The sequence below is a fragment of the Oncorhynchus mykiss genome, chromosome 13 (assembly GCF_013265735.2).
Source record: "Oncorhynchus mykiss isolate Arlee chromosome 13, USDA_OmykA_1.1, whole genome shotgun sequence".
NCBI lineage: Eukaryota > Metazoa > Chordata > Actinopteri > Salmoniformes > Salmonidae > Oncorhynchus > Oncorhynchus mykiss.
In genome coordinates, this window is record NC_048577.1 from 50,387,385 (window position 1) to 50,410,593 (window position 23,209).

The following is a 23,209-nucleotide window of genomic DNA, read 5'->3' on the forward strand; positions in this document are numbered from 1 at the left end:
TACGAGCCCACAATAATGGACCTATTTACAAAGAACAATCACTCACAAACAAACATGGGGAACAGAGGGTTAAATAATAAACAGGTAATTGGGTGAGTGAAACCAGGTGTGTAAAGACTAAGACAAAACAAATGGAAAATGAAAAGTGGATCGGCGGTGGCTAGAAGGCCTGCGATGTCGACCGCCGAACGCTGCCCGAACAAGGAGAGGGACCGACTTCGGCGGAAGTCGTGACAGCGTATTTGCAAATGTACCAATAGTAGCCTGATGTGCTTTCGGTGCCTGTAATACTTTGTATTTAGAAACATAAAAAATAACTGTTTCTTCCCAATTCAGTTAAAAACATTTTAAAACCAAGCATAGCCTCCCCTCATCTCAATGAAGGCTTTTTTTTAGGTCGCCCAATGCAGTCGTGAAGTAGTCAAGACAGTTGATAAAGGGTTTGGCGCTTGAGACAGCTTGGAAATTAAAATATCAAGTTTGAGAGGAGTAAAACAGTGAGCTGACATTTCCTTTGTATCAGTGTATTCCAGGCAGCCACACATTATTTTAGCCATGCAGGTCCTGTTTTGGACATGCTTAAACCCCCTCCATGATGTAGGCTTGGTGTCTATGCCCATCATGAAAGGAGAGATGAGAACCTCAGTCAATAGGTTGAACCTGTTATTTATATAATGTGTCTATAACCTGTAAAAGTAGCTTGTTTTCTGTTTCATACAGTATGTTCAAAACCCAAGCTGTCCCTTAGGCCTAATATAGAGAAGGCTGGTTCAACAGCCTGTCTTTTTCATCCTGCTGATTTTATCATATTATTAGGTTTTACATGTATTTATTCTTGTTGTTGTTTTTGGTTGCATTTTTATTACAACTAAACTTATTAGAATGATTCACCTTCTTGGTATTATGGTGACAACGTCTGTGGCACGCTTGCAATGAAACTTCTGTAGATGTGTGAATGCTATCTGGTCTCTGAAATGCTTCCCATTATGTTAGTAGAACATAGGCCCATTTGGGAGCAGTATGATCAGAATTATTCGTTCTCTTTTTAGGCCTTATCAATTATGAATTTAATCTTGCTAATTGACAATGTTTGGCATGTCCATGCTCAGCCATAATGCAATTTACAGTAGGAGCCCCTATATCAGTGTGAATGCTATTGAAGCCATGCAATTACTTATAACAATGTGGACTGCAAATGGTTTCAAGTTAAAGTGGCAATATGTAACTTTTTGGGCAACCTGACCAAATTCACATAGAAATGTTTGTTATAGATCTATCATTCTACTTGAAAGCAAGTCTAAGAAGCAGTAGATCTGTTCTATGTGTGCTATTTCTATAATTATTATGATTATTTTTTTCATCTTTTACTTTCGGTTTTGTACACCAGCTTCAAACAGCTGAAACAACAATATTTTTGGTAACGTAAAATATATTTCACAGCGGTTCAGATGGTACAATAATTCCCTACACTATACTAGTTTATTTAGTCACATAAACTGAAATTAGGCTAACTATTAGAGTTTTAGCTACCAGGAAATGGCGGAGCGATTTCGGCATATCGCAACTTGAACTATTTAGCAAAGATAGGTCTACATTTTGTCGTTTCTGTAAGCCATTTAACAAACTATAACGGACTATCATTGGAGTTGATTCCAAGGCAATACGTAAGACTGTAAATACACAACAAGAAGGAACAAGAAGGAACCACATATTTCACCATGGAGCATGTTCTGATTGGCCAGTAAGGGGCCAAATATCGACACACCCACAACTTGCTTATTTATCAAAGTCCTTTCGTGCCAAAGCAAGTGCGCCAATAATTGTAATAGTGAAAATAGCAAAAAAAATCTGCCACACCCCTGAACCTATAGCGCTACCTCCCAGTGCTTAGATTGACCATTGTGTTAGCTTTGTTAAAATAAAGACCTTAAACAGTTACAGAGTTTAATGGTTGTGATAGGAGTAAACAACATTGTAGTTACTCCACAATACTAACCTAATTGACAGAGTGAAAAGAAAAAAGCCTACATGCATCCTTTTTGAAACAAGGCAGTAAAGTATAAATATATAAATACAAGTTTTGTCCTGAATACAAAGTGTTATGTTTGTGGTAAATCTAATACAGCACATTACTGAGTACCACTATTCATATTTTCAAGCATATGCAGGCTGCATCATGTTATGAGTATGCTTGTAATCATTAAGGACTGTGGAGTTTTTCAGGAAAATAATGTACATAATGGCTCCTGCTTTCCACCAGACAATGGGAGATGAATTCACCTTTCATCAGGAAAATAACCTAAAACACAATGCCAAATTTACCGTGGAGTTGCTTACCAAGAAGACACTGAATGTTCCTGTGTGGCCATGTTACAGTTTTGACTTAAATCTGCTTGAAAATCTATGGCCAGACTTAAAAATGGTTGTCTAGCAATGATCAGCAACCAATTTGACAGAGCTTGAAGAATTTTGAAAAAAAATTATACAGGGCAAATATTGTACAATCCAGGTGTGCAGAGCTCTTAGAGACTTACCCAGAAAGGCTCACAGCTTGAATAGCTGCCAAAGGTGATTTCGAGCGTGTATTGATTCAGGGGTGTGAATAATAATGTCAATTTATATTTCTGTATTTCAATTTCAATAAATATGCCAACATTTCTAAAACCATGTTTTTACTTTGCCATTATGGGCTATCATTTGTAACGTTAGATGGGTGAGAAAAACATATTTCATTCATTTTGAATTCAGGCTGTAATACCGTTCAAAGTTTGGGGTCACTCAAAGTTTGGGGTCCATTAAAATAACATAAAATCGATCAGAAATACAGTGTAAATTTTGTTAATGTTGTAAATGACTATTGTAGCTGGAAACCAATAATTTTTAATGGAATATCTACATACAGTAGGCGTACAGAGGCCCATTATCAGCAACCATCACTCCTGTGATCCAATGGCGATGGTTGTGTTAGCTAATCCAAGTTTATAATTTTAAAAGGCTAATTGATCATTAAAAAAAACGTTTGCAATTATGTTAGCACAGCTGAAAACTGTTGTTCTGATTGAAGAAGCAATAAAACTTGCCTTCTTTAGACTAGTTGAGTATCTGGAGCATCAGCGTTTGTGGGTTCGATTACAGTCTCAAAATGGCCAGAAACAAAGAACTTTCTTCTGAAACTCATCAGTCTATTCTTGTTCTGAGGAATGAAGGCTATTCCATGCGAGAAATTGCCAGGAAACTGAAGAACTCGTACAACACTGTCTACTCCCTTCACAGAACAGCGCAAACTGGCCCTAACCAGAATAGAAAGAGGAGTGGGAGGCCCCGGTGCACAACTGAGCAAAGGGACAAGTACATTAGAGTGTCTAGTTTGAGAAAAAGACACCTCACAAGTCCTCAACTGGCAGCTTCCTTAAATAGTACCTGCAAAACACCAGTCTCAACGTCAACAGTGAAGAGGCGACTCTGGGATGCTGGCCATCTAAAAAAAATGTGGTTTTCAACTGTAGTGTATATTTATGTATGTTATGTATTTGTTGTTTGTTGTGTTGCCTTGGCAGCAGCTAATTGGGGGTTCTAATAAATACTAAATACTAAGCTGTGCATCAAGGTTCAGGTCAAACCAATTATCTATATTTATGGAAAGCTGCTCTCTCTGCCTAACTGTGACCATTTTCCGTCAACAGTTTTCAAAGCTCTATGTGGCTGTTTGGTTTTCTGTCTGTTGATATTCCTGTGGTGTTAAGAGGATACTCACAGGTAGCTACGCTTGTTTATGGGTTAATTAGCCTATTCCTGTGTCTTGTTGACAATGTACAGTATCTGCCTCTTTGTGGCTTAGGGTGATCATGAAGTGAAGACATACTCATGCACACACATGCACATATTTCCATTGTGTTTTTCAATATTGTTGTTTTGTATTTCTGTTTCATCACATCTAACTCATACCTTACTATAGGAACAGGTGGCCATGTTTGGAACACACATGTGCATCCAGTAATTGACTGTGTTACAGAGTTCTGCATAGAGCCCCTGACTGATGGTCCAACGCTCTACACAAGTTAACGCTAATCACTTCTCTGATGAATTGTCCCCCGCTATAGCACTAATAGCATCATTAGAGCTGTTGTGGCAGTCTCAGCTCCTTGCCTTTCTATTCCCACAAGGAAGTTTTCTTTTGGTTTCCAGAGCAGGATCGGACAGGTTCACTTTCCACATCTAATTGTTTTTGATTCCGTGGGTAAAGCAAAATCTTCGCAACAGCTCAGTCTTAAAGAAAAGGTTTCCTCTTGCTAACGGCCCTGCTTACACCTGGCCTACAGCTGGACCGGACAGCTGGTGTTCCTGTTACCACGGCAACCTTATGAAAAAAGGTAGAGGGAAAGAGAAAAGGAAAATTGATGATAATGATGAGGACGGTTTCGAGTGGCTCGTGTCACCCTGTACCCTCGTAATCAAAAGATTAAACTGCAACAAAAGAATGGAGAATGTTTGTAATGAGAATTGCCATTTGACAAGTCTAAGCAAGTTGTTATTTCAGGTGTCAAATCAATTACTGCCAACGGACTGAGCCAGTGCTCAGATAATATGCTCAGTCTACCACCCAGGTTTCAACCACCTGTTACTGCCCACGGACTGAGCCAGTGCACAGATAATATGCTCAGTCTACCACCCAGGTTTCAACCACCTGTTACTGCCCACGGACTGAGCCATTGCTCAGATAATATGCTCAGTCTACCACCCAGGTTTCAACCACCTGTTACTGCCAACGGACTGAGCCAGTGCTCAGATAATATGCTCAGTCTACCACCCAGGTTTCAACCACCTGTTACTGCCCACGGACTGACCCAGTGCTCAGATAATATACTCAGTCTACCACCCAGGTTTCAACCACCTGTTACTTCCAACGGACTGAGCCAGTGCTCAGATAATATGCTCAGTCTACCACCCAGGTTTCAACCACCTGTTACTGCCCAAAGACTGAGCCAGTGCTCAGATAATATGCTCAGTCTACCACCCAGGTTTCAACCACCTGTTACTGCCAACGGACTGAGCCATTGCTCAGATAATATGCTCAGTCTACCACCCAGGTTTCAACCACCTGTTACTGCCCACGGACTGTGCCAGTGCTCAGATAATATGCTCAGTCTACCACCCAGGTTTCAACCACCTGTTACTGCCAATGGACTGAGCCAGTGCTCAGATAATATGCTCAGTCTACCACCCAGGTTTCAACCACCTGTTACTGCCCACGGACTGAGCCAGTGCTCAGATAATATGCTCAGTCTAGCACCCAGGTTTCAACCACCTGTTACTGCCCACGGACTGAGCCAGTGCTCAGATAATATGCTCAGTCTACCACCCAGGTTTCAACCACCTGTTACTGCCAACGGACTGAGCCAGTGCTCAGATAATATGCTCAGTCTAGCACCCAGGTTTCAACCACCTGTTACTGCCCACGGACTGAGCCAATGCTCAGAAAATATGCTCAGTCTACCACCCAGGTTTCAACCACCTGTTACTGCCAACGGACTGAGCCAGTGCTCAGATAATATGCTCAGTCTAGCACCCAGGTTTCAACCACCTGTTACTTCCAACGGACTGAGCCAGTGCTCAGATAATATGCTCAGTCTACCACCCAGGTTTCAACCACCTGTTACTGCCCACGGACTGAGCCAGTGCTCAGATAATATGCTCAGTCTACCACCCAGGTTTCAACCACCTGTTACTTCCAACGGACTGAGCCAGTGCTCAGATAATATGCTCAGTCTAGCACCCAGGTTTCAACCACCTGTTACTGCCCACGGACTAAGCCAGTGCTCAGATAATATGCTCAGTCTACCACCCAGGTTTCAACCACCTGTTACTTCACTGGCTGAAGGACAAAGCGTCTATAAAAAGAGACTTGAGGTGACTGTTCCCTATGATTGTTCTTGTCTATTTTTCACCAGAGGTCTGGAGAATTCCAAACCTCTGGCGCCATTAACGCCACCTCAGTGTCACTGAAGCTCAGACAATAACTAACATTTAACATTATTCTTGACCACACTATCACTAACAAAATTGAACAAATCTCGACTAGACTTGATATGAATTGTTATCTTATCTAGGCTGAGTGTGTAATGTCAGAGGTTCTCAGTAATTACTCTTCATTGACCTCCTTAAAGCTAGAATCTGCATTAGGAGACAGCATCACTGTTTGCCCCAACACATTGGTTATTATTTTTGTTTTGTTTATGAAACCGGAGAAGAGGGACATCCAGCATCATGGTATGAAAAAAACATTGCAGTACATACTCTGCTGTTCTATCGCGAGTGCAATGATGTTCGATGATGTGCGATAATGTGCGGTGATGTGCGATGATCAGTTTCAACATTACTAATTCCAGCTTATACTGGGTCTGCGGACATGCATCCCTCATTACCATAGATACGATTAATGTCAGCAATGATCAACATCTTAATCAATACCCTTTTGACCCCTGCGATTACATTAATGCCTGGCACTATTTATATATACGATTACCCCTCTGACCCCTGCCATTACATTAACACCTGGCACTATTTATATATACGATAACCCCTCTGACCCCTGCCATTATATTAACGCCTGGCACTATTTTTTATATACTATTTCTCCTTGAAGCAGTCCCCTGTCTAATGAATATGGATCATCAGGCTAGCTACCACCCTCTAGATTTATGTGCAATATATTGTACACATTTAACCTCGGGTTTAAGAGGGAAAACTGAAAAGCACAGAGTTGTGATTTTTCTCATTGGCTTCATGATGGTCATAATAACCACTACAGTCGTTTATACAGTATTACAGTTTGAATAATGGATATTGAAGCAAGGGGAATACCCCTGCCAGGGATAAAAAATGCATGGTTTGTTAACAGATGCAGTGTGGCCCTCTGGGAACTGTTGTTCCAGCCTCAATTGCACTTGAACTCAGCGTGATTGGTCACGGCTGAGTGTGTCACGGAGAATACAAAGGTGTCTCTCTGGGATTCAGGTCACGTCAGCTCCTGCATCGCTTGACACAGCATGGTGGCCTTGCCAAGCATGTCGCCACGGCTACAGTCTGATGAATAGATCACTCCCTGGCCATCTCATCATAAGGGAGTGATAAATAGTGATCCATTCACTCTCTGATCCAGTACAGTGATGATGATATACACAGACAATATACAGACGAAGAAGCATGCATGTACAAACAACATACAAGCTAGGCCGGCCTATACACACCTACACACAAGGCACACTAGCGGTTTGAGGAAGTTCAGTATAGTCCTGTGCCATCCTTACCTACAGTAGGTAAAGTGATACCTCAACCCAACTGTGTAATGATGGACTCAGAGCCACCCAATTAAAATTGGATTGGCAGAAAAATCCATTGTTGAAATGCTGTGGTTTTTGCTCTCTCCCCTCTCCCCTGTCCCTCTAACACTTAAAAAAAATATTTAACTAGGCAAGTCCCTCTAACATCTAGTTAAGCCCTGGGTATGCTGGACTGGTTTTGAAAGGTCGATGTCGGTGGAGTGCATAGACTGGAATGTGCTTAGACTTTTCAAACTGGGTAGAGAGCTACAGGGTACTGGAAGGGGAGGTGGGTAGAAGGCTACAGGGTACTGGAAGGAGCAGGGGGAGTAGGTAGAGAGCTACAGGGTACTGGAAGGGGGAGTAGGTAGAGGGCTACAGGGTACTGGAAGGGGGAGTAGGTAGAGAGCTACAGGATACTGGAAGGGGGAGTAGATAGAGGGCTACAGGGCACTGGAAGGGGGAGTATGTAGAGGGCTACAGGGTACTGGAAGGGGAGTAGGTAGAGAGCTACAAGGTACTTGAAGGAGCAGGGGGAGTAGGTAGAGGGCTACAGGGTACTGGAAGGGGGAGTAGGTAGAGGGCTACAGGGTACTGGAAGGGGGAGTAGGTAGAGGGCTACAGGGTACTGAAAGGGGGAGTAGGTAGAGGGCTACAGGGTACTGGAAGGGGGAGTAGGTAGATGGCTACAGGGTACTGGAAGGGGGAGTAGGTAGAGGGCTACAGGGTACTGGAGGTGGGAGAAGGTAGAGGGCTAGAGGGTACTGGAAAGGGGAGTAGGTAGAGGGCTACAGGGTACTGGATGGGGGAGTAGGTAGATTGCTACAGGGTACTGGAAGGGGGAGTAGGTAGAGGGCTACAGGGTACTGGAAGTTGGAGAAGGTAGAGTGCTACAGGGTACTGGAAGGGGGAGTAGGTAGAGTGCTACAGGGTACTGGAAGGGGGAGTAGGTAGAGGGCTACAGGGTACTGGAAGGGGGAGTAGGTAGAGGGCTACAGGGTACTGGAAGTGGGAGTAGGTAGAGGGCTACATTGTACTGAAAGAGGGAGTAGGTAGAGGGCTACAGGGCACTGGAAGGGGGAGTAGGTAGAGAGCTACAGGGTACTGGAAGGGGGAGTAGGTAGAGAGCTACAGGGTACAGGAAAGGGGAGTAGGTAGAGGGCTACAGGGTACAGGAAGGGGGAGTAGGTAGAGGGCTACAGGGCACTGGAAGTGGGAGTAGGTAGAGGGCTACAGGGCACTGGAGTGGGAGAAGGTACAGGGCTACAGGGTACTGGAGGGCTACAGGGTACTGGAGGGGGCAGGGGAGCAGGTAGGAGGGCTACAGGGTACTGGAAGTGAGAGATGGTAGAGGGCTACAGGGTACAGGAAGGGGGAGTAGGTAGAAGGCTACAGGGTACTGGAAGGGGGAGAAGGTAGAGGGCTACAGGGTACTGGAAGGGGGAGTAGGTAGAGGGCTACAGGGTACTGAAAGAGGGAGTAGGTAGAGGGCTACAGGGTACTGGAAGGGGGAGTAGGTAGAGGGCTACAGGGCACTGGAAGTGGGAGTAGGTAGAGGGCTACAGGGTACTGAAAGAGGGAGTAGGTAGAGGGCTACAGGGTACTGGAAGGGGGAGTAGGTAGAGAGCTACATGGTACAGGAAGGGGGAGTAGGTAGAGGGCTACAGCGTACTGGAAGGGGGAGTAGGTAGAGGGATACAGGGTACTGGAAGGGGGAGTAGGTAGAGGGCTACAGGGCACTGGAAGTGGGAGTATGTAGAGGGCTACAGGGTACTGAAAGAGGGAGTAGGTAGAGGGCTACAGGGTACTGGAAGGGGGAGTAGGTAGAGGGCTACAGGGTACTGAAAGAGGGAGTAGGTAGAGGGCTACAGGGTACTGGAAGTGGGAGTAGGTAGAGGGCAAAATGGTACTGGAAGGGGGAGTAGGTAGAGGGCTACAGGGTACTGGAAGGGGGAGTAGGTAGAGTGCTACAGGGCACTGGAAGTGGGAGTAGGTAGAGGGCTACAGGGTACTGGAAGGGGGAGTAGGTAGAGGGCTACAGGGTACTGGAAGTGGGAGTAGGTAGAGGGCTACAGGGTACTGAAAGAGGGAGTAGGTAGAGGGCTACAGGGTACTGGAAGGGGGAGTAGGTAGAGGGCTACAGGGTACAGGACGGGGGAGTAGGTAGAGGGCTACAGGGTACTAGAAGTGGGAGTAGGTAGAGGGCTACAGGGTACTGGAAGTGGGAGTAGGTAGAGGGCTACAGGGTACTGGAAGGGGGAGTAGGTAGAGGGCTACAGGGTACTGGAAGGGGGAGTAGGTAGAGGGCTACAGGGCACTGGAAGTGGGAGTAGGTAGAGGGCTACAGGGCACTGGAAGTGGGAGTAGGTAGAGGGCTACAGGGTACTGAAAGAGGGAGTAGGTAGAGGGCTACATTGTACTGGAAGGGAGAGTAGGTAGAGGGCTACAGGGTACTGGAAGGGGGAGTAGGTAGAGGGCTACAGCGTACTGGAAGGGGGAGTAGGTAGAGGGCTACAGGGCACTGGAAGTGGGAGTAGGTAGAGGGCAAAATGGTACTGGAAGGGGGAGTAGGTAGAGGGCTACAGGGTACAGGACGGGGGAGTAGGTAGAGGGCTACAGGGTACTGGAAGTGGGAGAAGGTAGAGGGCTACAGGGTACTGGAAGTGGGAATAGTTAGAGGGCTACAGGGCACTTGAAGGGGGAGTAGGTAGAGTGCTACAGGGCACTGGAGTGGGAGAAGGTAGAGGGCTGTTCTGTGAAGGGAGTAGTACACAGCGTTGTACGAGATCGTCAGTTTCTTGGCAATTTCTCTCATGGAATATCCTTCATTTCTCAGAACAAGAATAGACTGACGAGTTTCAGAAGAAAGCTCTTTATTCCTGGCCATTTTGAGCCTGCAAGTGAACCCACAAACGCTGAAGCTCCAGATACCATTCTAAAGAAGGCAAGTTTTATTGCTTCTTCAATCAGGACAACAGTTTTCAGCTGTGCTAACATAATTGCAAAAGGGTTTTCTACTGATCAATTAGCCTTTTAAAATGGTAAACTTGGATTAGCCATTGGAACACAGGAGTGATGGTTGCTGATAATGGGCCTCTGTACGCCTAAGTAGATATTCCATGAAAAATCAGCCGTTTCCAGATACAGTAGTCATTTACAACATTAACAATGTCTACATTGTATTTTTGATCGATTTGATGTTATTTTAATGGACAAAAAATTTGCTTTTATTTCAAATACAAGGACATTTCTAAGTGACCCCAAACTTTTGAACGGCAGTGTACATACAGACACACACACACACCACATGCACTCTCAAATCAGTGCAGTGTTGTCTCTGTCCATTCCTCTGTCGTGTGGACTATCTCTCTGCCGGGGGACCGGGATGATACTCTAGACTAGAGTACTGTGACAGAGAGGGTTGTAGTGACCACTGTCCACAACACCCTGAGGCCTAGCTAATGCACTGTCAGCAGGGTTGGGGCGTAACTGATTACATGTAATCTGATTGAAAAATAACTGTAACTGTAATCAGTTACAACAACAGAAAAAAATACATTGATATCTTTCTGACATTCAATGCAGCGTTAAAAAAAGGAGCACATTTAAGTTTGTTCCAGCTGAGCGAGTCTGACCATAAGTCAGAGACTACTACAATAACACACCAAATGTGTTTGATGGATCCTTTTTGACTTCTTCTAATGCCTCTTAAGGGGAAAGTCATCCACAAGTAATGGAAAGTAATCAGATTATGTTACTAAATTTGGGTAATCCAATCTGATTACTGGACTGTTAACTAGTAACTGTAACCTATTACGTTAAGAAAGTAACCTTCCCAACCCTGACTGTCAGGACTGGCCCAACAGGTGAAATCCTCTCACAGGCAGGTGGGAAACACACTCCTCAAACCTGTAGAGATGAATCTTAAACAAACAGTTACAACATGGCCACTCTATTCACAGAGAGCAGATTAGTACGTTGGCCATGGGCTCCTGTTTGGTTTCTGTCTGCAACCGTTTCACCATGAAAGACTGAGCCCAGAGAGGGAACAATATGCTAGCTTTTATCAGAGGGAAACAGCAGTCCCCCACACACGGACAGCTCTCTCTTCTCTCAGTGTCAGGGCTGTGTGATGCATGCAGGCAGCCATCCACACTCTCCTCTCCTTAAGCCTGTTGCCGTGTTCTTCAGCTGCAGGATCCTGAGCAGCAGGCACAGCAGCACAGAGCTACTGTCTACCATACCCCTCTACCTGCTCTGTCTATTTCCCTTCCCTAATGAATTCACCTCTTTACTCCCCACGCAGCCCTGATGACAGACTCAGGATGACAGAGACAGGAATTGAAAAGGGGAATTAAGGGACTCAGGAGAGAGCATGAGGTTGGTGTTGTCACACCCCCATTCACTCTAAATTATAGCACCCCTGAGCATGTATATCACTGCACCAGTGTACACACAGTACTCCTGTTTGTGAGACGGGTTTACGACCTCTTTCTAGTTCATTTCAGTGCAACTTAATCAGAGAGATGGCATCTCTGCATTGATAGGACCCCCATCAGACAATATGTGCAGTCATGTACCTGTTTGTGGGTGGAGACATGACAGGCACAGATGATGAAAGCACTATACAACAGGAATTACTTTTTCTTCACACAAACCTTGAGATACAAAGGCATTGAGCTGTGTTAAATGTTGGCCATTGCTTTGCCAAATGTATAGTAGTATATATGTATAGTAGTATATATGTATATTAGTATATATGTATAGTAGTATATATGTATAGTAGTATATATGTATAGTAGTATATATGTATATTAGTATATATGTATCGTAGTCACCGATAGTCCTGGATGCCTTCCTATTGATTCCTCAATAAATTGCACTGAACAAAAAATATAAACGCAACATGTAACAATTTCAAATATTTTACTGAGTTACAGTTCATATACGGAAATCAGACAAATTAAATAAATAAATTAGGCCCGGATCTATAAATTTCACATAACTGGGAATATAGATATGCATCTGTTAGTAACAGAAAGCTTAAAAGAAAAGTAGGGTCGTGTATCAGAAAACCCGTCAGTATATGGTGTGAACACCATTTGCCTCATGCAGCGCGATACATCTCCTTCGCATGGAGTTGATCAGGCTGTTGATTGTGGCCTGTGGAATGTGGTCCTACTCCTCTTCAATGGATGTGCAAAGTTGCTGGATATTGGGGCGATATGGATAGCACTGTCTTACACGTCGATCCATAGCATCCCAAACTTGCTCAATGGGTGACACGTCTGGTGAGTATAAACATGAGGTGATGTCGGCGGATGAATGACACGACAATGGGCCTCGGGATCTCATCACAGTATCTCTGTGCATTCAAATTGCCATCGATAAAATGCCAGTCTCTCGATGTGCAAAACTGATAGAGACATACCCCAAGCGACTTACAGCTGTAATCACAGCAAAAGGTGGCGCTACAAAGTATTAACTTAAGGGGGCTGAATAATTTTGCACGCCCAATTTTTCAGTTTTTGATTTGTTAAAAAAGTTTGAAATATCCAATAAATGTCGTTCCACTTCATGATTGTGTCCCACTTGTTGTTGATTCTTCACAAAAAAAATACAGTTTTATATCTTTATGTTTGAAGCCTGAAATGTGGCAAAAGGTCGCAAAGTTCAAGGGGGCCGAATACTTTCGCAAGGCACTGTATTTGCATATTTCCATTAGGGAATGCCTACTCTGTGAAGTGTGCGTGTGAAGTTACTCAAGTCGTCCTTGCGCTCCTTCTAAACAATGCAATGTTTAGAAACGTTTTTAAAGGGTCAAGTCTACAAAACTTAGTGCGCTCTATTCATAACAGATTGTAGTTTTGGGGAAAATGAAAACTCTATTGAGATTGAATGTTTCATCAATGAGAAAATGTGCGGAATGTCGGCCAAGTTTCATCTAGCTCCATCTTCTCCCACTTCCCACCACTGGACGTATTTGGTGGTGAGAAGAAGTTGTAAACGGATGCTTCAGATTTATACATCACATCCTGTGAAGTATCTGACTCCTACTTCTTTCTGTGGTATGACAGTCTTTCCCTGGTATCCTGGAGGACCAGGAGTCATTTATCTCACCTCATTCTCTAGAGCCAGATTAGCTATAACACCAGCATGGATCAAGCTTCATAAGAAGCTTCGTCTTCCACTGCAGACAATCTAAACGGGCTATAGCATGTTTCACATGCTCTCTCTCTACAAACCAACAGTAGCTGTTGGTCTATGCACTATAACTAAGGCGCTGTAATGGCGTCGATCTATTTGAAAGATCAATATCTTGCAGTAAGAAATAAGAAGTGAATATATTTATATATAAATAACACAGTGACCTGACGAAGATCCTTGCAGGATGGAAACGTAGTTTGTGTATGAATAAAGGTATGTGGTGGGGCTTATGAGTGCCAGCTCTATTTCTATTGGCCCTGCACCCCACTAAGGAATGTTTGATCACACTTGACTATATAATTAACATAGCAACAACATGAAGTATGTCTACACCAGACCAGATCACAGTAGACAAACAAACACCTGAATGATCCTGAGGCATCCCATCCATTTGGAGAGGTTGAGTGTGGTCGATACCAGATTGCATAGCTATTACTGTCCTCGCTCTGTGGTGTTGGTGAAGATGATGGCTGTCGTACAACATCTAATCAGAGACTACACACTACAGAGCAGCAGGGTTATGATTGGGACACAACAAACAGACCCAATCCCCCTATCTCCTCTCATTTCATCAAGCCAACTGATGATAATTCCATGCCATGACAACAACTAATAGCCATAATGACTGCAGTGAGCTGTAAGAACTCACCCACAAAGGGAACGTTCAATCTATTACCACCCTACAGCTCAGCAGCAGCCCTCCCTTTCATTTAGAGAGGAGGCGGTGTTTGAAGCCAGGGGAGGCCCTGCTACACCTACAGCCAGACAAGTGTGACTACGCTCGATTAAAAAACTCCTAAAATACAGAAAAGCCATTGATCGCCTGTTATTGGTGTCATCTTAATGCATGCTGTGGATTTGATGGATGGCAGTGCTGCACACTGTCTCCTCATCCTGCTCATCTTTCAGCTGCTCCCCACGTCACTGCTTCTCTCCCTCAGAGGGGGTAAAGCGTTAGCGACCCTCAAGCCGTCTTTTTGTGATTCAAATCCTTTAGCAACACGTAGAAAATGCTTGTATGAGGGAATCTGTATGTGTGTGTTGATTTTCTGTCTGCCTCGAAGTCCTGAGAGAAGAGATGCATTTCATCTATGGAAATCATAATAGCCTTTATACCTTTTCTGCACATCATTTCTTCATGGTTATTGTAGTATTGTCCAGTCCTTGAATCCTGGACGGTGTTTGTTGATGAAGGACAGGGGGTATTACACAGTAGATGCACACATCATTGTGGACAGAAGAACGCGTGTAATTGAATCAGATGGTTCAGGGATATATCTCTGATTAATCTCGGACTCCCCTGATATTTTGGAGGCTGGCTAATTGGATATTTATGTTGAACCTTTGAACTGTTCTCCTCTATACTGATGCTAGCTGGGCTACCCTGAATAACACTCCTCGTCTAATTATGCTGCTGCTGGATGGATTCAGACTGGATAAAGGACTGGCTCTGCAGTCCTTTAGGCTGCATGGCGGTGCATTAGAAGAAACGGGTGCATGTTCATGATATGTGTGTGTTCCTATGGGTGAGATATACATTATACATTATTTCACATCTTCTATGTGTTTACAGTTTTCCTTTTACATGATTGTTATTTGTGGTTTTGAAAGTGTGTGTGTGTGTGTGTGTGTGTGTGTGTGTGTGTGTGTGTGTGTGTGTGTGTGTGTGTGTGTGTGTGTGTGTGTGTGTGTGTGTGTGTGCGTGATCCTCTATGTGAAGGGTTTCTCTAGGCGTGTTTGTGCGTGTGCATGTGTGTGTGTGCGTTTGTGTGTGTGCGTGTATGTGTGTGTATGTGTGTGTGCGTGCGTGCGCTTGTGTGTGCGTGTGTGCGTGTGTGTGTGTGCGTGGTCCTCTATGTGAAGGGTTTCTCTAGCCGTGTGTGTGGGCTGTGTGTGTGTGTGTGTGGTCCTCTATGTGAAGGGTTTCTCTAGCCGTGTGTGTGGGCTGGGTGTGTGTGTGTGTGTGTGTGGTCCTCTATGTGAAGGGTTTCTCTAGCCGTGTGTGTGGGCTGGGTGTGTGTGTGGTCCTCTATGTGAAGGGTTTCTCTAGCCGTGTGTGTGGACTGGGTGTGTGTGTGTGTGTGGTCCTCTATGTGAAGGGTTTCTCTAGCCGTGTGTGTGGGCTGGGTGTGTGTGTGTGGTCCTCTATGTGAAGGGTTTCTCTAGCCGTGTGTGTGGGCTGGGTGTGTGTGTGTGTGGTCCTCTATGTGAAGGATTTCTCTAGCCGTGTGTGTGGGCTGGGTGTGTGTGTGTGTGGTCCTCTATGTGAAGGATTTCTCTAGCCGTGTGTGTGGGCTGGGTGTGTGTGTGCGTGGTCCTCTATGTGAAGGGTTTCTCTAGGCATGTGTGTGGGCTGGGTGTGTATATGACCCCTCGGTGTAGAAGCTTTTTCATCACGTCTCCTGTGATCAAATCACATGGAGCTGTCAGAAAGCATTGCATTACAGCACGTACAAGTCACACAACTGCAAGTCGGCCAAGACAACGCAATGAGTTATAATGCTGCACATTAAACATTTTCTCTTTCGCTGTTGCCGTTTGTGTTTCCATAACAGCTACACAATTCACTTAGCCCCAGTGAGTCATACAAGATAAGCACAGATACCAGTTGTTATTCAGCTTGATAATGACTTAGTCATAGGGGACACACAGAGGGCAGATTCTACTGTACTTATCGGGTTTGTCCCAAATGGCACCCTATTCTACATAAAGTGCACTACTTTTGACCAGGGCCCATAGAAAATAGGGTGCCATTTGAGACATAGTCTCTGCTGTTTTTCTGAGCTGGGCTCCTATTCAACTCTCTCCTCTCTGTTAGCTGAGAACAGCTAGGAGCAACTCAATTAAACAAGTGAAAAATAGTCCTCTCACTTGGAGGGAAAAAAAACCTTCACTTTGTCATTAGCAGATGGATGCTCTGTCAAAAGCATTTCGGAGAATTCTTCCTCATCTTAAATGCAAATGAAGCAATATTACAAACCGAGATATTCAAATATTAATGTGTCTGAGATTATAGTTTCATTAGGGATTTTCTTTTTTTCCCAAAAAGAGATATGTGTAACCATAAACTGTTCCTCCTAAATAATCAATATCGTTATTGTATATATTATCTATATATCTTATTATATATTTTTTTCAAAAGTTAAGAGGTACTAAATGACTGCATTGTTATGATGATGTTATAACTGCTACAGGCCAACTGGACAGTACTGAGTGGACTGTAGCTGGAACTGTCTGAGGTGCCCAGTCAAACCACTGACTGAGTCAGACATGCAGGTGCAGCACTTTCTGTCGACCTATTATGATTTGTACTACACTCATGTCTCACTGTCTCATGCATTGTCTATTTGCCAGAATTGTGCTTCCAGTACTATGACCCCTGCAGCTCTCTAACACTCCAACACTTATCAGAAGGGATGTAGTATCTACGCTACTGCTCATTTCGTTGTATTACACACAGTACATGTGTGTGGCGTCTTTGTGAATAAAAACGTCCACTATATGAACGTGTGCAGATGTAAATGGGATGTAAATGTTAGGGGAAGGATAGTGGTCCCCCATGTGATTTCACTGAAGAGCACAGCTGAGCCAATGCTGTTAGGAGACATGACAAGTCAAAGTTGTCAAATCAAATCATGAGAGTTAGTTGGTGATGACAAGCCATATGTACAGTGTTGGCTGCAAACCAAGCCTGAAGCTCTGCTAAGACGACCACAGAGCTTTTCAATGTTGCACTTAGGTGTTACTCTTTTCCTCCATCTGTCTAATGTCTTGCTTTTTTCTTGATTTTGTCTACCCCCTATGTTGACAACATAATTGACGATAATTTATGTTTCACAAACAGGCTGGAAATCTGTTTCCCACATTCTGTAGGGCTGTTTTGTGTTTATTTGAGAGAGAGAGAGAGAGAGAGAGAGAGAGAGAGAGAGTTCTCAGACTGACACTCATTGCTCGCTCTCTCACTGGCTGGGTGAACAGAGCTGTGGCGCAGGAGGAGAGGAGCACAGAGAGGACACGCTGCCCGATGAGAGAGAGGGGACCAGAGGAACAGCCTGTCTGCACAGGAGGAAGAGAATACAGAAAATAACAGGGCAATATCCAAAGGAGGGGAAGAGAGAGAGGGAGAGAGAGAGAGGGAGGGAGAGAGGGAGGGAGAGAGAGAGAGAGAGAGAGAGAGAGAGAGAATGTACACATCTACTTCATGGGAGGAGGAGGAGCCCGGTTGGGGGTGGAGCTGAGAAGGATTGACGGACATCGGCACAAGAGGAGGAGGAGCGTGAGGGCAAGTTAATGAATTTGATTTGGAGAGCAGTATTTTTAGAAAAGGAAGAAAACAAGAGGAGCGTTACGATTGGAAATGCCATAGTACTGAGGGAGAGAAACAGAGAGTGAAAGAAAACTGGAGCGGGAGAATGAGGGAGAGAGAGATACCAGGATCTGAGCGTGACTGAACAGATTTTCCATTGACTCTGGTCAGGTCTCCCACAGGGAAACACAGTGTGTGTGCATGTGCTCCTCTCTCAGTGTGAATGAGTGTTTGCGTGCATCTGGGACTAAGAAGCGTCTGCTCCTCGCACAAGACGGGCTGGCCGTACATTATTACCCGCAGGACACAACAACCGCTCCTCCAGTCAAGAGAGGAGGAGAAGAGAAAGGAGAACGGAGGGGGGAATAGTGAGAGAGTGACAGATGTGAAGAAGGGAAGGCTGGAAATCAAGAAGATAAAAGTGAGCTCACAAAAAAAGCCGGAGAATAAATTAGCGAGGTAGACTCACAATTAGTGATGTGCGGCTGCTCGTTTTAGCGGTGTCATGTAAACAAGTCCAGCCTCTGGCCGTGCTGGTGTTGGAGGGTTAGTAGGTTGAACGAGGCTGAGCATCACTGATTGAAGTGGAGCGACGGCAAAGTCCCAAAAGACAGCAGCCTCGGTCGGCAGAGAGGAGCGCCGACAGAGCAGAGGGAACCGGCAGGACGAGCCGTTCTTTGACAGACGGCACCAGATAGAACCACAACAGACTCACTGCTCTCTTCTTTAACCTTCCGTTCTTTCATTTTGTCTGTGCTTCTCAGCTCATCTTGCCTCTCTCTCCTCTAGCACTCACTCCACCCCCTCTCTTCTCCCTCCCTATCCTTTTCCCTCTCCCTCTCTCTCTCTCTCTCTCTCTCTCTCTCTCTCTCTCTCTCTCTCTCTCTCTCTCTCTTTCTCTCTCTCTGTCTCTTCCTCGCTCTGTGCTACACTAACTGGTGCGGATGCTGGAGTCGCTCATGTAGAAGCTGCATCGCTTGGTGCATATTTGCATGGCTGAATGTATTTTTTACTGCTGAGTTGGGTGAGTGGAGTACTTTCAGGTCGAAGGAACCAGATGGACTGAGAGGGAGAAGCCCAACAAGTAGCTAAAGAGTAAAACAGGACACCAACAACAACAAACAGAAGAGTATGTGTGTGTGTGAGTGAGGTTGTGTGTGAGGAGCTTGTACGGATTGTGTGTAACAGCAGAGTCAGATAAGCACAAATCCAGGTGTGGATTACATCAGTGGGGATATCGGTGCCCTGGAGCTCCATGTGGGGCCCAGCCCCTGAGGCTTGGCTGGGAGATGAAGCCTTTCTCTCTGTACTAGGAGCGGTGTGGGCAGCCATGGCTCTGGAGGGGCGATGTCTCCAGCGGGGATCCCCAGCCGTGGTGAGGAGAGGCCGCCGGCGCCTCCCTGCAAGGCCAGGCCTATCCTCAATCACCTCCACAATGCTGGCTGGGACAAGTCTGCATGGCCTCAGGCATGTGTGTGTGTCCGGTGGCTCCATAGGCCGTCGGGCCTTCTGGCTGCTGGCCCTGTGCACCTCATTGGGCCTGCTCCTGTCCTGGTCCTCCAACCGCCTGCTCCACTGGCTCTCCTTCCCCACCTACACACGGATCCACACAGAGTGGGCCAAGGAGATGGCCTTCCCCACAGTCACTATCTGCAACAACAACCCAATCCGCCTCTACAAGCTCACCAAAAGTGACCTGTACTTTGCTGGCCACTGGCTGGGCCTACTGCTGGCCAACCGGACGGTAAGACCCATGGTGCTGGATTTGCTGCAGGAGGACAGCCAGGCCTGGTTCAGCAAACTGTCTGACTTCAGGCTGTTCCTGCCCCCCAGAAACTTTGAGGGCAGCAACCTGGAGTTTATGGACCGGCTGAGCCACCAGCTAGAGGAAATGCTTCTCTCCTGCAAGTACCGAGGAGAACCGTGCGGTCCCCAGAACTTCACCTCTGTAAGTCTCAGCATAGCTCCCTCTTAAATCACTTCTTCATTGACAGTTTAGCTCTGTGTGGTGGTTGAACCTCCCAGACTGTTCATCTGATTTCACCTGTTGTCTCTCCTCTTTTCATGGAGTTTCATCTCTTTCCTTGAAGTTCACAGTAGTTAACAGCAGGGTTTGGAACCACAAAAAATGTCCAATCGTTTTGTTCTGAACAGAACCATTATTTGTTTTGTTCCATTCCACTATTCCGACCTGCAAAAGTTCTGATTAGTTTCGAAACAAAAAAAAGTACCAGTTTATATCGTTCCTCTCGGTTCCTTTTTAAATGTCTAAAGTAATTGTATTTTATTACATTAGCTCAGCATTACATTTCTTTACCAATCAGTGAGGATAAGGCAGCTTGCATTGGAGCGGGCAAGCTATATTTGTTTAAGCCTAGGCAGCCAATGGTAGAGTTCTCATTGGGGCTGAACATTTTAGCCTGGTCCGACCCAAGCCCGATGAGCTGAAGCCCGAGCCCAGGCCTAGTCCGACATCCCATAAATGTAATGAGCTCGAAACAGAAACGATGTCTGATTTCGAGAAAACAGACACACCTTTCCCTAGACCATATTGCTCTTTTGTTCAAGTTAAGTAGACTATTAATTTACCATGGTTTTTACAACAATGTGAGATATTGTTGGAAGCGAGCAGAGTGAGGAGAGAGTGAAAAGCCCAAGCCTTGTCTAAGAGAAGTGATGAGAGGGGAAAACCCAACTTGAATATAATCAACAACTGTTGTATGTGGATCTCAGGGTTTATACAGTAAGACATCCATACTGTTGTATGTGGATCTCAGGGTTTATACAGTAAGACATCCATACTGTTGTATGTGGATCTCAGGGTTTATACAGTAAGACATCCATACTGTTGTATGTGGATCTCAGGGTTTATACAGTAAGACATCCATACTGTTGTATGTGGATCTCAGGGTTTATACAGTAAGACATCCATACTGTTGTATGTGGATCTCAGGGTTTATACAGTAAGACATCCATACTGTTGTATGTGGATCTCAGGGTTTATACAGTAAGACATCCATACTGTTGTATGTGGATCTCAGGGTTTATACAGTAAGACATCCATACTGTTGTATGTGGATCTCAGGGTTTACACAGTAAGACATCCATACTGTTGTATGTGGATCTCAGGGTTTATACAGTAAGACATCCATACTGTTGTATGTGGATCTCAGGGTTTATACAGTAAGACATCCATACTGTATATATCTTCAGAAATTAGACAAATGCCTCTTCTGTTGCCTGTTTTGAAGTGTGTGTTTGATTCCGTGAGCTAATTGTTTTCGTTAGATCAGATTATCTGTGATTTCTTATCATTTATTCAACATTGTTTACACTGTTCCAAACGGTCAGAAAACAAATATTTGAATAATAGCCTACCTTTATACACATGGGTCACACATCACTCAATCCTCTCCTCCTTCTTCATCTCTTTCTTATTTTTGTTGTTGTTATTATTATCAGAATTATAAAAGTATGTAAGCTAATATCATCAACAGTAGGCTTAGTTTTAAAATGAAATAACAAAGGCATCCTTGAATAATTCAACAAATGAACCACAACATGTCAGCAACTGTCGGAATGCAACTGTGTTTAATCTTTGTAGGCAGAAAAATGAATTTCTTCCTTAGAACAGACTCTCGAGGATTCCGTATTTGTTAGGTGTTGTTTACACTGTTCTATTTCAATGTTCAAGACTCCATGTCTAACACCTGTTTGGCAGTGGCACACAGCGCTCGGCTTACCCACCTTCTTCGGGTTCTTCTTAGGATCATTATTATTATTATGCAGTATTATAGTAGCCCATATAAGTACGAGTCAGTCAGTCATGACTTTAAACACAATCAAGCTTTTTATTTAGAAAATAAAATAAAACATGAAATGTTCTGCCTAATTAGGCCATGGCCTAGGCATTAAGGAAACAGAACAGAACACAACAAAATAACACATCAATTAAACAACACTGGAGCCATGGAGTCTTGAATATTGAAATAATAAATACATGTTCTGGATATTATTAGCTATAAACCAGCCTATGTCCTAATGGGTGCATGCATGTGTCAAGTGTACAGAGCATGGCAGGGAAGACACATTTAGCAAAAAGGGAATATTTTTGCATTCTCATCAAATTAGGTAACATAACTTTTCAGTCAGAGAAACAACAAGTAAGAAACTAGTGAATTACTGTAGTTAGATTGCAGCTTCAGCACCTCAGACAGTGCAATACACATGGCAGCCTGTAGCTGCTCCTGCAACTGACAGGGAGGAGAGAGAGACAAGAGTTCAGGCTGAAATTGACAACTCTGGTGCATGGGCGCTATCAGCTGACTAAGCTATAGTTGTTTACATGCACGATGGACAGACAAGTGTAGGGTGCGAGATGCGACAGCGCTAGCTGTGCCACCAGAGACTCTGGGTTCCCGCTCAGGCTCTATCGCATCCGGCCGCGACCGGGAGGTCCGTGGGGCGACGCACAATTGATCTAGCGTCGTCCGGGTTAGGGAGGGTTTGGCAGGTAGGGATATCCTTGTCTCATCGCGCACCAGCGACTCCTGTGGCGGGACGGGCGCAGTGCACACTAACTAAGGTCACCAGGTGCATGGTGTTTCCTCCGACACATTGATGCTGCTGGCTTCTGGATTGGATGCGCGCTGTGTTAAGAAGCAGTGCGGCTTGGTTGGGTTGTGTTTCGGAGGACGCATGGCTTTCGACCTTCGTCTCTCCCGAGCCCGTACGGGAGTCGTAGCGATGAGACAAGATAGTAATTACTAATTGGATACCACGAAATTGGGGAGAAAAGAGGGTAAAAATAAATAAAAAAGAGCTGTTTACAAAACAGATAAGGGGGAATTATCTCTACTTCCTTAAAGCATTCAAAAAAATAAAAGCAGGTTCTAACCAGTTCTCACAGACTATGTGTCAAAGATAGGGGAGTGATAAGATCTTTTGAACCTACAAAGACAGAACAAGAATCAGACTGTTTAGGCATTTACGGCCCCAGAGATAAGGGCCAATAACAAATCCCTCCTTTGTGGGGTGCATGAAGAGGTTACTGGATAGCAGGGACAATTCCCAGTGAAAAACATTATTCAGCTCAAGCATTTTCATAGAATTTAGATTGTAACAAAACGATTTTGCCGCCAAATAACTGTTACCCAGTTTTCGCTTTGTACAGTATTTATTTATCCTGAGCAAAAATATAAATGCAACATGCAACAATTTCAAAGATTTTACTGAGTTACAGTTCATACTGTATAAGGAAATCATTCAATTGAAATGAATTCATTAGGCCCTAATCTATGAATTTCACATGACTAGGTAGGGTCGCAACCATGGGTGGGCCAGAGAAGGCATAGGCCCATCCACTGGGGAGCCAGGC

At 44.6% G+C, this 23,209-nt stretch overlaps 1 protein-coding gene across 2 annotated transcripts in view; it reads left to right on the forward strand.

The window, feature by feature from the left end:
- Positions 1 to 23,209, forward strand: part of LOC110486711 (acid-sensing ion channel 2) — a 448,053-nt gene that overhangs the window by 235,005 nt on the left and 189,839 nt on the right. The window contains exon 1 of one of the 2 annotated variants that reach the window (XM_036941412.1): positions 17,453 to 19,780. The exons of the other annotated variant lie outside the window; for it this stretch is intronic. Within the exon in view, the coding sequence (XP_036797307.1) occupies positions 19,088 to 19,780 (693 nt within the window). The 5' untranslated portion in view covers positions 17,453 to 19,087. Of the gene's footprint in view, positions 1 to 17,452; positions 19,781 to 23,209 lie in introns of those variants that run through there. 2 annotated transcript variants of the gene reach the window in all.